This window comes from Vipera berus, assembly GCF_964194415.1.
Source record: "Vipera berus genome assembly, chromosome: 1".
Classification (NCBI taxonomy): Eukaryota; Metazoa; Chordata; class Lepidosauria; order Squamata; family Viperidae; genus Vipera; species Vipera berus.
Window position 1 is genome coordinate 255300504 of NC_138202.1, and position 19684 is coordinate 255320187.

The 19684-nt window shown below is 41.5% G+C and overlaps 1 protein-coding gene across 1 annotated transcript; it reads left to right on the plus strand.

The window, feature by feature from the left end:
- The first annotated feature begins 295 nt into the window (after positions 1-295).
- Positions 296-14167, plus strand: MFSD4B (major facilitator superfamily domain containing 4B). The gene is made up of 4 exons (XM_081343617.1): positions 296-721; positions 5371-5539; positions 7878-7994; positions 10576-14167. Exons 1-4 carry the CDS (start codon positions 410-412, stop codon positions 11793-11795), a joined length of 1818 nt encoding a protein of 605 aa, XP_081199743.1. The 5' UTR covers positions 296-409; the 3' UTR covers positions 11796-14167.
- Positions 14168-19684: the final 5517 nt, after the last annotated feature.

Here is a 19684-nt window from a genome sequence, read left to right on the forward strand (position 1 = left end):
TAACCAAAGGGATTAATCTCCTTTGCTGCGCTATACTCTTTCCTCGGCGCTCTGCACTCTCTCCGCGGATTTGGCTAACGTTAACTTTTAACTCTCCAGCAAGAGGGCGGGAGGAATCACATCAGGGCACGCCCCTCTTCGCTTCAGTGGGCGTCGGTCACGTCAATAACCGGAGATGCGAATTAATTCGCCTGAAGGTAGCCAATGGGAGCATGAGACTTCAAGCTTGGCGTGAAAACAGAAGGGAACATTTGCGGCGACGCCGCAAATCGGGGCTTTGCGGTGGTTTCTGGGAGTTGTGGTTTCCAAGGAGAGGCACTTCTTGGCCTGCCAAGATGCCGCCGGCTCCGGGATTAGTCGGTTCCGTGTCGCCTGCCCGGCTCTGCCTCGGCGGCCCTCGGCTGTAGACATGGCGGGGGGTGTGAAGAAGCAGGTCCGCTTTGCCCGGCTGGAAGAAGATGGAGCGCCAGAAGCGGGAGCCCTCGGGGACGCCGCTGCGGAGAGAGCGGCCGCCGGAGAGTCGCCCTGGAAGGAACCACCCGGAAGCTCGGCGCGGCTTGCCCTTCAGCCGCCTGTAAAGGTGGCAGATGGCAGCGGTCGAAGAAGCCGGGCAGGAGGTGGCCTCGGCGCGGGAAAGCAGCAGGCGGCGGCGGCGGCGGCTTCCCGGCGAGCCTCGAAGTGGTGCATTTCGGCTGCTCTTTGCGCCGCTTTCCTGGGCCTGGTAAGGAGGCGAGGAAGTAAGGCAGGCGGGCGAGCCAGCCAGCCGGGCAGCGCGCAGGGTGGCAGCCGGCTTCGTCTTTCGACCACCCGCTGCCCCGCGGGCTCCCTGCCCTTCTGGCCGGGCCCGCAGCTTCCCGGGAGGGAAAGAAGCCCGGGGTGGGCGCTGCCCTCTCGCGCCCTTGAAAGAGCGGCAGTCGGCAGACACGCCACCCCAGACCGAGTGGTTCTGCCCGGGGCTCTCTGTCTTCCCTAAGGAGAAAGCATTGTCCTGCTGGACTATGAACAAATGCAGACCCTCGGCCTTGGTCTTCAAGCCTAACATACAGGGAGTCCTCGAGGTACGACCACACTTGAGCCCAAAATCTATGTTGCTAAGGGAGAAATTTGTTAAGGGAGCTTTGCTTTGCCATTTTATAATAATAATAATAATAATAATAATAATAATAATAATAATAATAATAATAATAATAATAATAATAATAATAATAATTATTATTATTTAATTTCTATACCGCCCTTCTCCCGAAGGAGTCAGGGCGGTGTACAGGGCAATACAATAAAATACAACATACAAAAATTAAAAAATATTAAATATTACAGCCCAATTCAATACAATTAATACAATAACATTAAAATACCCCTAAACCCATCAGACCAGGCCGGCTTGTTCAAATAAATATGTTTTTAGGTCACGTCGGAAGGAGCGAAGGTCGGGAGCCATCCTGAGCTCCACCGGTAAACGGTTCCACAGGTCTGCCGCGCCCACAGAGAACGCCCTCCCCCTGGGGGCCGCCAGTCGACACACATTTTATGACTTTTCTTGCCACATTTGTTAAAGAGAATCACTGCATTGTTAAGTTAGTAACACAGTTGTCAAGTGATTCTGGCTTCCTCGTTGACTTTGCTTGTCAGAAGGTCACAAAAGGCGATAGGCGTGACCCTGGGACACTGCAACCGTCATAAGTAGGAGCCAGTTGCCAAGCATCTGAATTTTGATCACATGAACATGGGGATGCTGCAACGGACATAAGTGTGAAAAATGGTCATAAGTCATTTTTTCAGCGATGTAACTTTGAATGGTCACTAAATGAACTCTGGTAAGTTGAGGACTACCTGTACAATACACTCAGTATAATGCTGATGATCACAACCACTACATGACGCTGAATGTTTACATCCCACTCTTGCTTTGGAAATTTAAAATGGCCTGCCTGGCAGGTTTTCTGGTTTCATTTTTGCAACAATCATCTAGGTTGGGATGAGAGACAGTATCTGGCTCAAAAGCACTTTGTAAACGCTGTGGTCATCTTGAAGCTGGGTAACCCTGACTTCGAACCAGCATTTTAGTTTCCCTGCTGAAGAATAAATAAAATACTTCCTTTTGTTAATGAGTAGGTCATGTTCTTCATGATACCACTAGATGAGATTAACAAAAAGGCTTGGACTCAGATGCTGTAGATGGAGGAATGTTATTTGGCTCCTTTTTTATTAGTGTGATATGAAAATTGTAACAAACATGAATTTACATATCAATAGAAGACAAAATAAAAGTCAATTAACTGAAGCTTAGCTTAGGTAGACGAAGGTTCTGATAGCAGAACTTTTTGGAGTGTGGTGCTGGTGAATGACCATAATAAAATTTGATTAGTAATGGTAAATTTATTTTGGATAGGGCTTCATTGCCCTTGGATGTTACAGGAATAATTCCTTATGGAGATGTTGAGCCATATAGACAAATTGGTCAGAGATCTCTGGAGTGCCTGGGTATTTGTATTTTCATATTGACACATCTGTTTTCAAAAGATGTCCTTGAGGCCTATTGTGTAGAACCCCTCCTGATACAATTTGATAGTTGATGATTTGAGAAAGAAACCTCTTAGAGCAGGTCTAAGAATTTCTGAGAAAGAAATTTCTCTCATGAATGAAGGCAGATATATGTGTCCAGGATCCTGCAGAATTTTCTCTATTCTGGGAAATCTTCATGGGAGATTTCACCTGGTATGGTGCAGAATTTGAGTGTGTGAGTGACCTGATGCATAATCACACAAAGTCCACTCCAGTACAACTATTCTTGTAAGCATAGATGCTGCTTCTAATAAGATGTCAGCAGTTGCAACTTTGGCCTTATCCATGTGGTTTGCGTGATGAGTTCTTGCAACTTTTTCTGTGACACCTAAATAGGGTTATTATGGTCTCTAGTCGAGATAGCGAGGCAAAGGCCCCAGGATTGGCACTACCGCCTCATCCTCTGGAAGAGAAACGAGGGGGGCAGAGACAGGAGAGGCTATAAAAAGAGGCAGTTTGGGCAGGAGAGGGAGAGCCTTGGGAAGAGGAGTCAGCTGGAGCTGCACCAACGGGAAAAGAAGGAGGAGGGGGGAGAGAGAGAGAGGAGAGGAAATCAAATTGGTCGGCCGGGAGCTGATCTACAACTTCTTTGGCAGCCATCTATGCTGGGCGCGCACACAGGTGGCAGCGACAAACAGGAGAGAAATGCAGTGGGGGAGGGGGTTGCCCTCCACGAGGAATGAAGAAAGGCAGCATCGGCTAGAGGAGAGGCATGTAGGCAGGGAGGGAGGAGATGGCAATGAGAAAGAGGGAGGCTGAGAGCAGAAGGGAAATGGAAAGGAAGGAAGAGTTGGAAGAAAAAGCCGGGGGCTTGCTTTCCAGCAGGGAGGCTACACCTTTAAGAGAAAAGAAAAAAAAATGAAGCACAGCTGTTTGAAATAGGCGAGAGGTAGCGAGAGGAGAGGGGACGCGGTGGCTTAGTGGGTTAGGACGCTGAGCCTGTCGATCAGAAGTGCCACGTAGCAGAGTGTGTGCCACGTAGCAGAGTGAGCGCCTGTTACTCATCCCAGCTCCTGCCAACCTAGCAGTTGGAAAGCATGTAAAAATGCAAGTAGAAAATAGGGACCACTATGGTGGGAAGGTAATAGCGTTCTGTGCGCCTTTGGCGTCTAGTCATGCCGGCCACATGACCACGGAGACGTCCTCGGACAAGCACTGGCTCTTCGGCTTTGAAATGGAGTTGAGCACCGGCCCCTAGAGTCGGAAACGACTAGCACGCATGTGCGGGGGAACCTTTACCTTTTACCTTAAGATGTTTATTGGCAGAAGCAAAGTTCCCAAGTTCCCGTTTCAGCACTTTGGTTCTGGATCAGCTGAACAACAAACTGGGAGGGTGGAAGGATACTTAGGTGGTTTTGTGACTTTGAAGTTCTAGGATTTGTGCAATGTGGGCTTTGTGTTCTTAAGGGAGCATTTGGCAATTTCTATTGTGTCTGATGGCTGATGTCCTATGTTGGATTTTGGGTTCTAATTCTATTGCTCTTCTATTGTTAGCTGTAAGTTTTGCTGCAAGGGATTTTGAAGTATTTTTTGTCCTGAATGGATTTTGCCTGTAGCATTCATTTACTTATGAATGGAGCTATTTGGGGAGGCTGCCTTAACTTTCCTTTCTAGACAATAGCTAATTCTTAAAGGGGAATGTGCCTTTTTAAGCTAGTTCCCTCAGCGGCTTGCCTTTTCTGTCTCTGGAAGCTTTTCCTTGTTTGATAAAAATATGGAAGAGGGAAAATATGGGTTTTTTTTCCAAATTCTTCCTTCAGAAGAAAGGAGATGGAAATAAGAGGGAGGCAGAGAAGGAGTGAGGGAGGGAAACAGGAAGGAACAGAGGAGGGAGGGAGATTGGAATGAAAGGGAGGGAGGGTCTGAAGGAAGTCCCGCCTTAGCACTTGTCCACCAGCAGCCCTGCCATTGACTTTGCTTGTCAAAAGGTTGCAAAAGGGGATCACCTGACCCTGGGACACTGTGAGTATCATAATATGAATCAGGTGCCAAGCATCCAAATATAAATCTTGTGACCCTGAGGATACTGCAACAGTCATAAGTGTGAAAAATGGTCATAAGTCACTTCAGGGCCATTGTAACTTTAAACAGTCACTAAGCGAATTGTTGTTAGTCGAGGACTACCTGTACTTGATCACTTTTTTCCTTTTTTGGGGGGTCTTCCAAGTTTTTGAAACCTTGCTAGGTGGTACTCAAATAATGCCATATCCTAAAAGTGATACAATCTGTAAAAAGGTTGAAAAGCCCTGCTCTAAAAGAACAGTGGGACAAGCTGTTTGGTGAAGTGATTAAGACATCAGGCTAGAAACCAGGTGACTGTGAATTCTATTTCCATTTGAGGCATAAAATCAGTTGCGAGATCTTGAGCCAGTCACCCTCTCTCAGCCCTAGGTAGGAGACAATGGCAAACAGCGGCAAACTACTTCTGAAAAACCTTGCCAAGGATACTGCAGAGAGTTGTTTAGGCAGTTCCCAGGAGTCAAGATTGACTTAAAGACACCAAAAAAGAAAAGAAACCCTAAGCAATATAAGTTGGAGGGAGCAACAAATGGAACTAGTTCTGTTGCCAGGCCTTGTTTTGTAGGCTTCATAGAAACACCCTGTTGGTAATTGTGTTATTCTATGGTATCTGCACAGAACAGGGTGGGTACATGTAGTCCATTAACTTCAGTCAGCCTTATTTCCAAATAAGCATGCTGAGGATTCTAAAGGTTGTAAGTTAACTATTGAATTATTTGAACAATTTTGCAAAGCTTTATTAAGAACAGCTATTTTTTATTTCCTATTGATTTTATTTCTTTCTAGGGGATGGCTATTGCTATTCTAGGACCTACATTTCAAGACTTGGCTGCAAATGTGAACAAAAATGTCAGTCAAATTTCATATATCTTCGTAGGCCGTTCAATGGGATACTTTGGTGGTTCTCTAATTGGTGGAATACTTTTTGACTGCATGAACTCCAAGTTTCTTTTGGGTAAGTGGAAAAAAAGTGAATATGAATAATATAGATGTTGTCCTTTTAGTAGAAGAGATGTTGCATAACTATCCCTAAGAGAGTAATACTTGTGTTTGCGGATATACTGTATTATACAATAATGAGAATTAGATAAAAAGCAATATACAAAGTTGAAAATCCTTCCACCACTTAGTGGATCAGAAATGGGACAGTAATTGCATCAGCTCTTTTCTTTTAACCTCTTCCTGAAGTTTTCTAACTTCATCTACATGTGTGTCCATTACAGGGATGAACAAAAATATTAGAGGGGACCTTGGAATCATGTAGTTCAGCTATCTGGAGCAAACTCCAGAAGAGTAGATTCTGTCACCTCTTAAATTTCTCCTTACAAGCTCTTGGTTTTCTTCTGATTGTGCCCTAGTTGGTGCTCTTCCTGAAATGTAATGCTCAGAATTTAATATTCTGATTGCTGTCTTACTAAGCAATAAATCAGACTATTTTTGCTCTGGCTTTTAGCTGTATTTAATCAAATGTCTCTACTGCATCCAACTTTCTGCAGTGGAAACCCTCAACAAAAACAGGATGAGTGCATCATTTGTAATATGCTGTATTCTTTGGAAAAGTATCGGGACTGGATTCTTATAGTCTTAGGCCAGAGGTCCACAACCTTTTGGGCACCAGGGACCGGTTCCGTGAAGAGAGGTTTTTCCGCGGACTGGAGGGTGTGTGGTTTTGTGTGTTGCCTGCATCTCACAGATGGGGCTTTGGTTGTTTGTGCAGCCCGGTTGCTGGCATGCCACAGCCTGGTCACTGGTCCATGGACCGGGGGTTGGGGACCCCTGTCTTAGGCCAATGACTTTAGGAAGTCATTCAAAAGCAATTTATATCAAAATAAGGAGCACAGAGAACTGAAATATTTTGATACTTTCTGTTCAGCAATGCTGTCTACTAAAAAAGGTGAGTCATTCCCTCTTTAACATGGTCAAGGAAGTGCATTTTTATAGATTGCTTCCTTATTTGCATTAGTTATTTAGAACATTGTTTCAAATTCTTTTTTTTCTCACTTACTCAAGTGTTCTCAATCCTTTTGCCTTGGTTTCAGAGTCACAATTCTTTATTAACAAAGGACTTTTAAATATATAAAGATGTATCACATAGAGATACCACTGAACTGTTATGCAAGTTTACTGGCATTGCTATATGAGACTGCCTTCCTATTTTTTATGTAAGATTTCCTTTTGCAGTCTACAGACTTTCAGTTGTATTTGGAACTGGCTTTTTCAGAGCTCCATTTTGTGCACCATTCCTGAGTCAGGGAGCCTTGCTTACCTCCTATTTCAATTACTGTAGCAGACTGTACATGGGACTGCCCTTGAAAAGCATTTGGAAGTGACTGCTAGCCTAAAACATGACAGGCTCGTCAAGGATGAGTATTTTCCATTATACATGGGTGACCCCATTGCTTTGGATGTTCCATTGGTTGCCAACTGGCTTCTGAATGCCATTGAAGGCGCTTATTGTCACCTTTAAAGTCTTATGGCTCCAGACTCAGTTATCTGAGGGACCACCTTCTCTATGTTCATCTGCCCATCCAGTCAGATGAAATAAAGTAATTTCTGGCCAGGTCTCATCTGTTCAAGAATGACACCTGAAGGCTCCTAGGAAACGGGCATTTGCAGTTGATGTTTTTATGCCTTGGATATAGTGAGCCCCTTCTCTCCTGGGTTTTAGAGAGCAGAGAAAACTCGGCTTTTCCATGTAGCCCAGAATGTTATGAATTTGGATGTAGTGGTGGTCATGTGACTTCATATGCTTTCCTTCATCTCTTTTTTAAAATTCATTTGGGGTGGATTTATTTGTGTAATTGTTGGAGGTGTTATTGTATGAAGTTTGTGATTGTTAGTCACTTGACGCTTCAGGAATGGACAGCATACAAATAAACTCTTCAGAATTCTGCAGAAGTCAAGGTTTGGGGAAGGATGATAAGCAATTTTAAATTGATTGAAGCAAATTGTTTTCTATGCTGCATTATTTCTAAACTATTGAAGCAATATTTTCTAACCTTTGAGCAACCTTCTTGAACCTAAATCCAAAATATACTATTAGGAAGAAAGCCCCATAAAGATCAGTAGCATTATTCCAAATTATAAATGCTGATGACCGCAGCCTAAAACATGACTTCATTTGATATAAGACTGCTGCATTAATAAGCTACATTTCTCCATGATTTAGTAATAATTGTAAATACAAATCAAAATTATACTGGCTTTGAATTTAGTGGATTTAAAATAAAACACGAGCAATTTTAATTCTTAAAATGTTCTATTTGAAATTTTTTAATTATTTATGTTTATAGGCTTATCTATGCTGGGTACAACAGTAGGTCTGTATGCTATTCCGTGGTGTAAGAAAGCCATCTTGTTAACAACCGCGATGTCCGTCATTGGTTTTGCAATGGGAATTCTGGATACAGGTAAAAAAAAAAACTTACTACACATATGGTCTTTTTTCCCCTTCCATCATGTTGAGATCGTTCAGTAGAACTATGCTACATTCCTTTATAATAAATTATATGCCCCTAATACATTGCTAAGTGTGTATCATGTGCATACAACATTTGAACCTGCAAATTTCCTTACTTGACTAAAGGCCAAACTAAATTTCACCACTTGGTTATATTTGGCTTTTCCCGTTTGCATGCTATTTTTTTGGGGTGGTGGTGGTAAAAATTCAGAGACTGAGAACTGTATGTACTTTAGTCCTAAGATAGAGCTGAAGAGTCCTAAGACAGAGCTGAAGAAGCTTCTTGGATGAGAACCGAAATGTCTTCAAAAAACCCCCCAGGAAAGTCCAGTTGCCTTGTGAAAAAAAGCATATTTGGGATAGTCCTAAGAAAGTTGATTTGTATGTAGAAATATTTCTTCACATAGGTGCTTTAACTACTTCAGTAATGTTCTGGCAATGGTTACAGGAGATCGTTGTTTTTGCTGAGGGGATCAAGAGAAATACTATAAAGACATGGAAAAGTGACTCAGAGTAGGACTGAGCGAGAGAGCAAGGGAGAAAACCAAAAGATTGTTTAAAAGAGTAAGACTAATAGATACGGTTCACGCGGTTTTCTTAACAATAGCATGGAGTTGGCTTGCCAAATAATATGCAGCCCTATAATTCTCTGGTAGTCTTAAGTTGGTCTGATCCTGCTAAGCCTCTAAGTGGGTATTGAACAGAAGTATAGCTTAGAAATCATAGAAAGTACCGTATTTTTTGGACCATAAGACGCACTTTTCCCCTCCCAAAAGTGGGTGGAAAAACGAGGTGCATCTTATGGTCCGAAGGTAAGCGAAAACACTTCTCTCCCGTTCAGTCAACGCAGTCCATCAGCTCCATTGGAGAGACGTGATTGAATGAAGACGTGGAATTCTCCGCCCTGCCCCTGTGATTGGTCGGCAGGGGAGGAAATACGGACGTGCCTGCCATGCCTTCTGACTGCCTCCCCCTCCCTGCGCGCGCACATTTTCTTTCTTTTACCTCGCTGCTAAAGAAATAGTTTTTGCTAAACTAAACCTCATAGGCGACTTGCCCCAGCAAAGCCGTGAGGAGTTGTCCCTGCAGGTTTCTCTGCGAAGTTTATTGGCAGTGATTTCCCATTTGCAAGATAATACTGCTAATTGTTTGAAATTGCTCTTAGAAAACCTATTCAGGGAAAAGAAACTACCGGTACCTTTCACCTTTCTTTCTTCCTTCCTTCCTTCTTTCTCTCTCTCTCTCCTTTCTTTCTTTCTTTTTCTCTCTTTCTTCCTTCCTCCCACCCTCCCTCCTTCCTTCCTTCCTTCCTTCTCTCTCTCTCTCTCCCCTCCTTCCTTCCTAGTATACCGGTACTATTTGGTTCAGAATATTTTTTTTCTTGTTTTCCTGCTCTAAAAACAGGGTGCGTCTTATGGTCAGGTGCGTCTTATGATCCGAAAAATACGGTAATAGTTCCACTTTAATCATACAACCTTTAGTTTGTGTATTGTGTTCAATTCTGAACACCATATTTAAGGTTTTAGAGAAACAAATATATTTAGGGATAGTTTGAAGAAATTAAGAATGTTTATCCTTCAGAAGACTGAAGGAGAATATGATAATACTTTTCAAATACTGGAAGAGTAAAATAATTGGAAGATCAAGGTCTGCTTTCTAGCGTTCCAGAGTGCAGGATATAGAATACTGTATTAAAGTTACAACAAGGAAAATTCCAACTGAAAGTTGGAAATAATTTCTTGAACTGTAAGAGCAGTTCAAATGGCCACTTCCTAAGTTGGGCTTCATTGAAATATAACATATAGGAAAGTGTAGCCATAAGAAAATGTAATTTAAAGAAATCAAAAGATGAAGAGAGCATATAGAAGAGATGGCCCTTCTGTAAGAATAGAGTATCAGATGAATGGCAGTATTCTTGGAACTTATTTTATTACTTTTGGTTAGATTTATATTCTGCTTTTCTTCTAGCAGCTTCCTGCTTCAGTTTTTCTCCACAGCAGTCCTGGAAACTAGGCTGGACTATGAAAGAATAACTAGTCCCAATTCAGCCACTGAACTTCCATGTCTGAGGATAGAGTTGAGTTTGGACCTCCCTAGTCTGGTACATCTTAATAATAGGCAGCCTTGGCCTCTAGAGCAGGGGTCCTCAACCTTGGCAACTTTAAGGCTTATGGAATTCAACTCCCAGAATTCCTCAGCCAGTTAGAGATTCCAGTTCATACTACTCCTGTCCACATTAATTTGGCCTGTTGGGAAAGGAGTCCAGCAACATCTGGAGGATCACAGGACTCCCTCTCCTCTGTTGACTTTGTGGTCATTTCACAAAGTTGAAAACGGGAATGACCTGTAATGATAAAGAAACAAGACAGCGAGGCAGAAGATTGCTTTGGTGAAATTGCAAAAGTGTAGTACCTACCTTGAAAAGATGCAAGTTGGAATAGGAAGGGAACGGCATGTGTTAGGTGAAGATGTCACGTAACTCTATGAAACTTTTTCATGTGAAAATTTGACCCTGAATCTTTATCTTTCAGGTGGGAATGTTCTGGCTTTGGACACGTGGCAAGCAGAAGCTGGTCCACACTTACAGGCCTTGCATTTCAGTTTTGCCCTTGGCGCTTTTGTAGCTCCCATCCTGGCGAAGATGGCACTGGGTGGTTCTGCTCTTGAATTGCAGATACATCTGGGTAGCAGTATTGATAACCAGTCAGCTATGAATTCTCCTGGTGCTACGTTGTTGCCAAAGCTTCATTGGAACTGGAATTTTGTGTGGTCTTATGCTGTGATTGGCACTTACCTCTTACTTGTTGCATTGTTTTTCTTTGCTTTATATTTGAGGAGCACTCCTGTTCGTGGTAGAACAAAACTTTCCGTGCAGAAATACCAAATAGCAAAATATCACCATGCTCTTGTACTACTTCTTTCTGTGTTTTTTTTTTGGTATGTTGGAGCAGAGGTCACCTACGGCTCCTACATCTTTACTTATGCAAAAACCTATGCCCATATGAAAGAAACAGAAGCAGCAGGGTTGAACGCTGTCTTTTGGGGAACCTTTGCAGCTTGCAGAGGATTGGCAATCTGCTTTGCTACCTGCTCTTATCCTGGATCTATGATCCTGATAAGTATCGTGGGCTCTACTGTGTCATCACTCTTCCTGGTCCTCTTCAATGTACACTCAGTTGCTCTGTGGGTTGGTTCCGCAATCTATGGTGCCTCAATGGCTACTATCTTTCCCAGTGGCATTTCTTGGCTAGAGCAGTACACCACTGTTCAAGGGAAATCTGCAGCAATGTTTGTAATGGGTGCAGCTCTAGGAGAAATGTGTATTCCTGGGGCGGTTGGCTTCCTTCAAGGAAATTTTCCCACTCTCCCAGTGCTCATGTACACTTCGTTGGGATCAGCTGTCATGACAGCAGTACTGTTCCCTGTGATGTATAAATTAGCGACATCTCCCGATGATGCTAAAGTGAAAGATGCTGGAGACAGGGAAGTTCAAGAAGCTTTATTGTCCAACACTTATCCTGAAGACGATGATGAGGATAATGAAATCAGAGAATGGAATGAAGTAGACTTTGAAATAATTGAGATGAATGACACACTAAAGAACTCTGTCATAGAGACCTCTAAGAAGATTCAAGGAGAATTTACTACCACCATCTCCAGCCAGACTCCTTCAGAGAATTTGTCATTTAATTCTTCTCCTGTACTTGTCATCAGATCCCAAAAACAGAAGAGTTCAAATAAGAATGATTAAGCTGTCTTACTTTAGTGGAAAACAATTTGAGGAGATCAGAATTTCAACCCTAAGATCATATATTATTTCAATATTGGTGGGAGGTTTGCTGAATTCTAAGCAAGTCCTTTTTATTTTAAAGTATGAGGGAAGTGGTAACTTCTAAAGAGGAATGGAACCCCTTTATTTAACCATGAGAGTGACTGAAAGACAAAGTATGTTTCCTAAATTTAATATTTTTTCAGGAAAGTGAAAGCTGTAATTTGAATAAACAGAATTTATGTGTTCTCCAGCAGTTCCCCCAACCTTTCCAGCTTGGCGGACCAGTGGGGGTGTCAGGTGGAGAGAGGGGAGGGTTTCGTGTGTGTGTGTGTGTGTGTGTGTGTGTGTGTGTGTGTGTGTGTGCCACTTCCACAAATGCAGCTTTGTGCATGCATGTGCACACTCGCTGCTTGTGTGGCCTGGTTACCAATGGGCCACGACCTAGGCCCAGGTCGCGGACTGGGGGTTGGGGAGTCCTACTCATCGTTGGCTTATAAAATGATGTTTATAATCTATGTACTGTACCTGAAGGGGCTGAAGATTTAAGAATCTTCAATTCATTGATGTCATCTCTGGAAACAAGATAAATCTAGAAAATCAATCCTTGAAGACCTCTGTGTTTCTAACTCAACAGTTCCATGCGTTTAGATTGAATCCTAAATATATTCTATCCTAGTTAACGAATGATTTTTTTTTAAAAAAAAAAAGTACATGACCGCAGTCATGGTTAAATTAGCAAATGCATATTTTAAAATTTTGCTCAGAAGCACTTTGTATAACGGAAATACTTGCTGAAAAGTATTTGAGTTTATACTGATATAATAGTTATAGTAACCCTGTGGATTGAATAAACTGGAGGTTAAGATTGCTCATCGAGTTTAGCAGTGATGAACTATAATCTCAGGTTATGCTTTAAAAGCAGAAAAGTCACCTGCAATTCCAACAGGAATCCCATGGCATTTTGGGTTTTCTAAAATATATGTTGTAGTCCATTGAAGACTTTAAGGGGTAAGGAAGGTGAATCTGTGCCTCAGAAATTTGATCAATTTCAAAATGCAAAGAGGATTGTTTTTCTCTACCTGCATTTTCAAGTACGGATTATCCTTTAAAATAAAATGGTGTGTTTGTTCTCATCCCAGCTGCACTATAAAGTGACCTTATGTTTAAATAGCATGATACTATGGTACTTGATACGTTCATGTAACTTCTTGGATAATTCAATTTTAAAATTAAAAACTAAGAAACTGCCCCTCAGAGATGTTCTATTATAAATGTTCTAGTATAAATTGGTAAAATCGGATGGTATCTTTAAAAAATTAACTTTCAGCAAATTGTTCAGATATAGTGGACCCAACTATATTTGAAAATTCTAAATCTGTCAAGAGTTGGTGATGTGCACTGAAGACACCTTTCCCAATTTGTGCCTTCTGGATGTGTTTGAATGCAGCATTCATAATTCCTAATCAGCAGGATCTTTGTGTTGGACAAAGATTATAGGAATTTAGAACCATAACATTTAGACATAATCAAGCTGGGGAGGTTAATTGAAAAAGTGACTTTCTTAATTATTAAATATTATCTGTGTGAAAAGAAAAATCAACGCTAATTATTTTTACAGTACCAGTACGAGAAAGCCTTATTGTGGCTAGCATTGGACAAATAATGTTGAAATTTTGATCATTTGTTAAAAACTCTTGATGAAAATATATTCACTGATAATAATTTAACTGCCAGGATTAGATGCTTGTAAGTGTAAAATGAACACCAGGTATGATTAAAATGCATTGTTAGTATTTCTATACTACTGTAAATAGAGACTGAGTTGTGATGATGAGGATCATTTTAATGATTCTTATTCTTACTAGATAATTTAACTACAACTACTGCTGCAGCTTTCGTAGTGGGCTGACTGAAGTTACTGAATATTAATTTACATGTGGAGTAGACAATTTTGAGTGTTTGGGATCTGCCTTCTCTCTGTGCACCAATAAACACGAAGTTATTCTGAGGGCACTTTGGGTGCAGATGTAAATGTGGGGAAAGGAGACCAAGAAAACCTGAGGGCAATGAGTGGGCGTTTTCTTACGTATTGTTGAATGTAACCCTTACTATCACTGGGGGAGATCATGGCTCCCAACAGTGTATGTATATTACATCTTTTTGGATGTGTGCATGTTGAAGTTAACAGTACAAAAAACTATGAAATTACTTTGACTTGTACCTTTTGATACTTTGTTCTGTTCTACAGTATGTTTTCCTTAAGTATTGCAATTATTGCTTGAATATGTTTTTTTTCTTGTGTGTTCCCAATGTTACAATAATTTTGTAATAAAAATGAAATAGGGAGTGTATTTACTGGGGAATTGGAAAATGTGATTTTTCTTGAATAATAATAGACTTGTTTATTAGGGAATCAAGTACAAATATTCGATTTTTCGTTAGAAAGTGAAAAAGGATCCAGTTGTCTTTTAAAATAAGCTATCATAGCCAGGGAAAACCAGAATATGAAAGCCTTGGGCAACATCAAAGATGTAATACTCAGTATAGACTTTAAATAATTATTAGGAAAGGCTAACTATTTTGTGAAAAACAGCAACAAACAGGCAAGCTTTTATAAAACAGGAAAGAATTGGTATTAAAAGGACAAGAGAAATAAAATACATTAAAATGGGATTACTCGTGAGTAACCATGGAGATTATAGAGGCAAATGAGAGTGATAAGTAATAGAAAAATTATAGTGGTGTTCTTTACAAATGTGATTCTAAAATGATAAATATTTGTAGAGGGAAAAGACATACAAGAACTAATTGCAATAGATCAGACATGTCAAACACAAGGCCTGGGTGCCGGATCTGGCCCGCAAAGTATGTGGCCCACAAAGTCATCCTGGAAACAGTGAGGGAACAGCCCCTGCTTCCTTGGCCCTGGCCCAGGCCGGCCGGGAGCCAATGTACACTTTCATGGTGGCCATCTATGCTGAAACGCATTCAGTCTTAGCTCCACAAGGCCGTCTGGAAACAGTGAGGGACCAGTCCCTGCTGTGTCGGCCCTGGGGGCGCGCTGGGGAGGTATCACCCTTTGTGAGGAATGAAGAAATGCACCATCGCCTGGAAGTGGCCAGCACATGGCCCTGCCTACTTTGGGCAGGCTAGGGGCTGGGCAGCATTGTGCTTCTCTTCAGATTCATGCCACCCTGCTCAACTTCTTGGCACTGTGAGGAGAGCGGCCCACTGCCTGCCAAAACCAGGCAGGCTGGGGGCTGAGCAGCATTACGCAGGTAACATCGACTCTCATGCTGCTCATGGCATCCCCTCCACCAGAGCCCACCAAGCCGTATATGTGAAGTATGTGAGGGCCATGTGCTGGCCACTTCCTGGCAATGGTGCATTTCTTCATTCCTCACGAAGGATGACACTTCCCCAGCTGCGTTTCTTGCCTGTTTTTCTCCCTCATCTCAAATATTTTCCCACCACTCGAAGGAAGGAGAGGGAGGGTCTGAGGGAAGTACTGCCTTAATCCTTCCCTGCTGCCTTTTCACCATCCCCTTGCCCCCTCCTCCTGGCCTATCCTGGCTGTCTCCCATCCTATTGCTAAGGAAGCTTTGGATACAAAGCCAGGTCTCACATGGAGAGGGAGTGGGCCTCTTGACTTTGCCCTCGTACCCATCATGAGCAACCTGGCTAAGGAGAGCAAGCACAGCAGCAGCAGACTTGAGGAGGTAAGTGCAGCTGGGCGCCTCCTTGGGGAAGTGGGGCTGGGCTTAGTGCCGCGGGTGCTTGAGGCCTGGGCTGGGCATTTGACCTTTGTGCCACCATCCAGCCCCCCCCCCTGCATGGCCTGAGAGGAACAGCGAGGCTCCTTCAGTGGACCATGCCTTGGCACTTGCCCTGGTCCCATCTCCTGCCAGAGACCCTCAGATCTGTCCCACTCCTGCCCAAGCCCCCATAGGCACTCTTGACATGAATGATGTAAAGCTGGCCTTGTCCACCCACTAGGCCACACGCACTCCAGCCATGCCCACCCAGTAGGCCATGCCCATCCTGGCCACACCCACCTGCCCCCCCCCAGGGTAACCGCAATGCTGATGCAGCCCTCAATAAAATTGAGTTTGACACCCCTGCAATAGACGGTGATCTACAAGAGGCAAGCTGCCAAACAGGAAATTACTCATGTAATACTTATGGAGCTGTTTAATTTTATAGTGTTCCAAAGTTTTAATATACTAACTACTCTATATTGATATGACACTGATATAGAGATTAGAATGCAGTGATGTAAAATGCATGTGCTGTAATGAGCCTGCACTCCATCATAGCATCTTGCTGGTGCTTGTTGCATACTTATAAATACCAGACAAAAACTGTTTGTACTTACTTTGTTGATAGGGATAGATTCTCACAGGAGTTGTAGAAGGTGGAGTGGCAGGTGGGCTGGAGTCAATATAAGCATGAGATGTGGAGCTTTTAAATGCTACTTGAAAGGATTTGGGGGCAAAAAGAAGGTTAGAGAGAAGCTGCAAGTGAAGCTGTTGCCTGCAGCTTAAATGCCATAATTGATTTTGCCCATCTAGTCTAAACATAGTAAGAGAAGAATCCCTTCTCCACAGTACATTTTCTGTCATGGCACATAGGGACAAGGCATAGGTAACACCATGTTTCCTTGTGTTCCTATGGTTAAAAATATTTTAGCATGCTATTGGCCTTAGGTGGAATGTCTGGTCTACAAATATTGTCAATATATACAATTTTTTTAAATTTTTCAGAAGACAACTATTTTTTTTATTGACTCTAGAAAGTTTTTCGATTGTGTAGTTCATGGGTCAGGAAGAGCAATAGAGAGTCAGATCCTGCCCCTCTGCCTCTGTGGGCATGGCTGAAAGGTCTGCAGGCCGGAAAGCATGGCAACCATTGAATGGCACTGTTATCAACAAGGAAGCCACCAATAGGCCTGGGCCACCTGCCTATCATTCTTGGCTCATGAGCTGCACAAATACAGACAGCGGCCTATACATATGTGGAATTTATTAAAACTATTGGATGTGTCATATTTGAGCATGTTTTTGAGAACCTTTACAGTAAACAAGCTACTGTAGGAACAGAATTTGGAAAAAAATAGGATATTGAAAGATTGTTGGAGTTGTGTAAATTTCTATTCCAAGATTGTACTAAATAGAAGAATTGCTTTAATAACCACTTTTAGTAGAATATTAGGAGAACTAATATTAATGGAAGTGAAAATACAAAATGTAATCTCAGGGCTAAATTTTAAGATAATGTATTATTTATATAAAATAAACAAGCTGTACATTTTATAGACCTAAACCTGATGGTGAAGAATAGTGTTTTTCAGCTGCAGCCACATGTGGACTTCAACAGTTCTGTAGCAAGTAAGGCTGTAGAAGTTTTTTATTTATTTAGGTTTAAAAATGGATATGTGTTCGAGACAAATAGATGATTAATTCTGGGGAGGGGAGGCAATAACAAAATTCAGATTATTTCATGACAGATGAGAATATTTCTGTGACATTAACAGATATTTTTCTTCCAATAGTCCTTTACAACAGTGAAAGCTGAATATAAAGACAAAACAGAGGAAAAAAGCTTTGATGGTTATTAAGTATACCATAAACTGCCAGAAGCAGCAAGCAGTAAGTCCCTGACCAATAAGCCTTGAGGCAACTCAATAAGCCCTGAGGTGATTAGGGTAGGAAAAAAGATCTATTTGATAAAATTGGAGGAAATAGGGAGAAATAACAGATAAGGTAAACAGACATTTTCAGAGAGATAACATACATGAAGAACCTATAGATAATCACTACAGCCAAGATAAGGTGGCAGTGTTTCTTCTTAATAGCTGCTGAAGCATTTGGCTTGACTTGATGGCATTGAACAATGAGTGAAACAAAGGTAAATGATAAATGATAAAAGATAAATTTAGTATTAAGCCAAATACGGACAACTGATTGATTTAGGGAAATTGGCTTAGGAACCTAAAATGTAATCTAATTAAAAAGTAAATTTGGACATTTTCATTTAATATATTCATGAATTGCAAAATTAAAAGAATGGTTTACATTGGATCAAATTAGAAAAATTCTAGATCAGGTGTGTCAAACGTGCGACATCACGTGAGCTGCGGTTTTGGTGCGAAGCATCTGGTCCGTGGGCCGGCAGTTTGACATGCCTGTTCTAGATTGAATAGTTTTGTAGGAAAAGAGTATTTTTTTAAAAGAAAGATGTATAAAGATATTTATTTATTTATTTTATTAGATTTATATACCGCCCTTTCCCGAAGGACTCAGGGCGGTTTATATATAAAACATTGAGTTTGGGGAGGAAATGCAAATGTTACATAAATTGACCTTATGTGAAAGAATAACCATAGACTGATAGCCAAGATCCAGAAGCTATAGCTACACAATTCCATGTGTTTTGTCTGGTTGTAGCCAACTAGGCCTTCAGATCCACTGGATATTTTTGCTGGAGGAAAACACTATTTTTTCCTGGTTTTCTGTTCAGTCCTTTTCATCTTTGTCTTGCAGAATTTGATAGATTTTGATAAATGAACATAAAAAATGGCTTTGGTTGCTATGATCCATGACCTTTGTGGGAACCAAGATGAAGGGAATGTATTCTCATAAGTCCTATTACAATCTCTCTGAATATTTGATACCACTGTTTTTTGTTGTTGTTTTGGAACTGCTTGCAAGTATTAGAGAATGAAAGCACTAATTAGCAATAGCTCTGCTTGTACCGAAGTTGGATAGTTTCATTTGGCGTTGTTGAATAATATGGAAATAAACAATTTTTGTCACCATTTATATTGTGTTTTGCTTCTTCACAATGATATTAGGAAATCTCTGAGAAAGACTACAAGTAATAATTGAGCAGTTGTGCACTATGAACAGAGGACAAAGCTTAGAAACTAATTTCTATACTGATAGTAACAAATATTTGTGGTTTGCTTGAAGCCTGGAGAAGTTTTAGTTGGTACAGTATAAATATGATATTGAATGTTTGACTATTGACCGTAGACCCCAAAAGGGAAAGCAATGTGTGCTTGTCTCCCATTAGGAATTTCTTTCTAATAACATTCTATGCTACACTTATGAACTAAGCATGGATTGACTCCCGCAAGGGGAATGAATGTTGTATCTGGGATTGCTTCATAGGACTCAGCTTTCTTCCCTGTTAACATTTAAACGAAGCTGTTAATTGGGGCAAGGCACAACTGTTGATACCATTAGGTGGAGACCATGACCAGTTTTCATTGGTGTATTATTTCAAGCCTTTTTCTACGGGAGGCCTTGACAAAAGTGACATTCCTCACACCAGATATAACACATTTTACACACGACAGCTTTTGGAACAATCTTGAAGTTGTAATTAGTCCATAATATGAAACTTGTCTGCCTACTGGTAGGTCTGACAACTGTGGTACATTTATTTATTTATTTATTTTATTTTAATTCCATTTATATCCCGCCCTTCTCTGAAGACTCAGGGTGGCTTACAAGCTTAGCAGTAGCCTTCATTCTATGTATATGCCTGCTTATTAGGGCTTTCACACACACACCCAAGCGGCATTATTACAAAGTCAGCTTAATTGCCCCCAACAATCTGGGTCCTCATTTTACCTACCTCGGAAGGATGGAAGGCTGCTGGTTTGGTTCTAAATCCAATTCAACATACTGGTCATTACCTTTAAAATTGTACAGTCACTCCAGGATACTTATTGGATTATCTTTCCTGACCAATTGCATACAATAAGCACCAAGTTCTAATATCATGAACTGGGGACCCTCACATCCCATTTCCTAAAAGCTAGATATTGTTTATCTATGGCTGCCCCCATAACTGAAATACAT

Bases quoted from the DNA above. Each gene is read 5' to 3' on its own strand.
- MFSD4B (XM_081343617.1), top strand. From the start codon at position 410: ATGGCGGGGGGTGTGAAGAAGCAGGTCCGCTTTGCCCGGCTGGAAGAA. The intron at 722-5,370 runs GTAAGGAGGCGA...ATTTCTTTCTAG, and splicing joins GCGCCGCTTTCCTGGGCCTG to GGGATGGCTATTGCTATTCT. The intron at 7,995-10,575 runs GTAAAAAAAAAA...TTTATCTTTCAG, and splicing joins AATGGGAATTCTGGATACAG to GTGGGAATGTTCTGGCTTTG.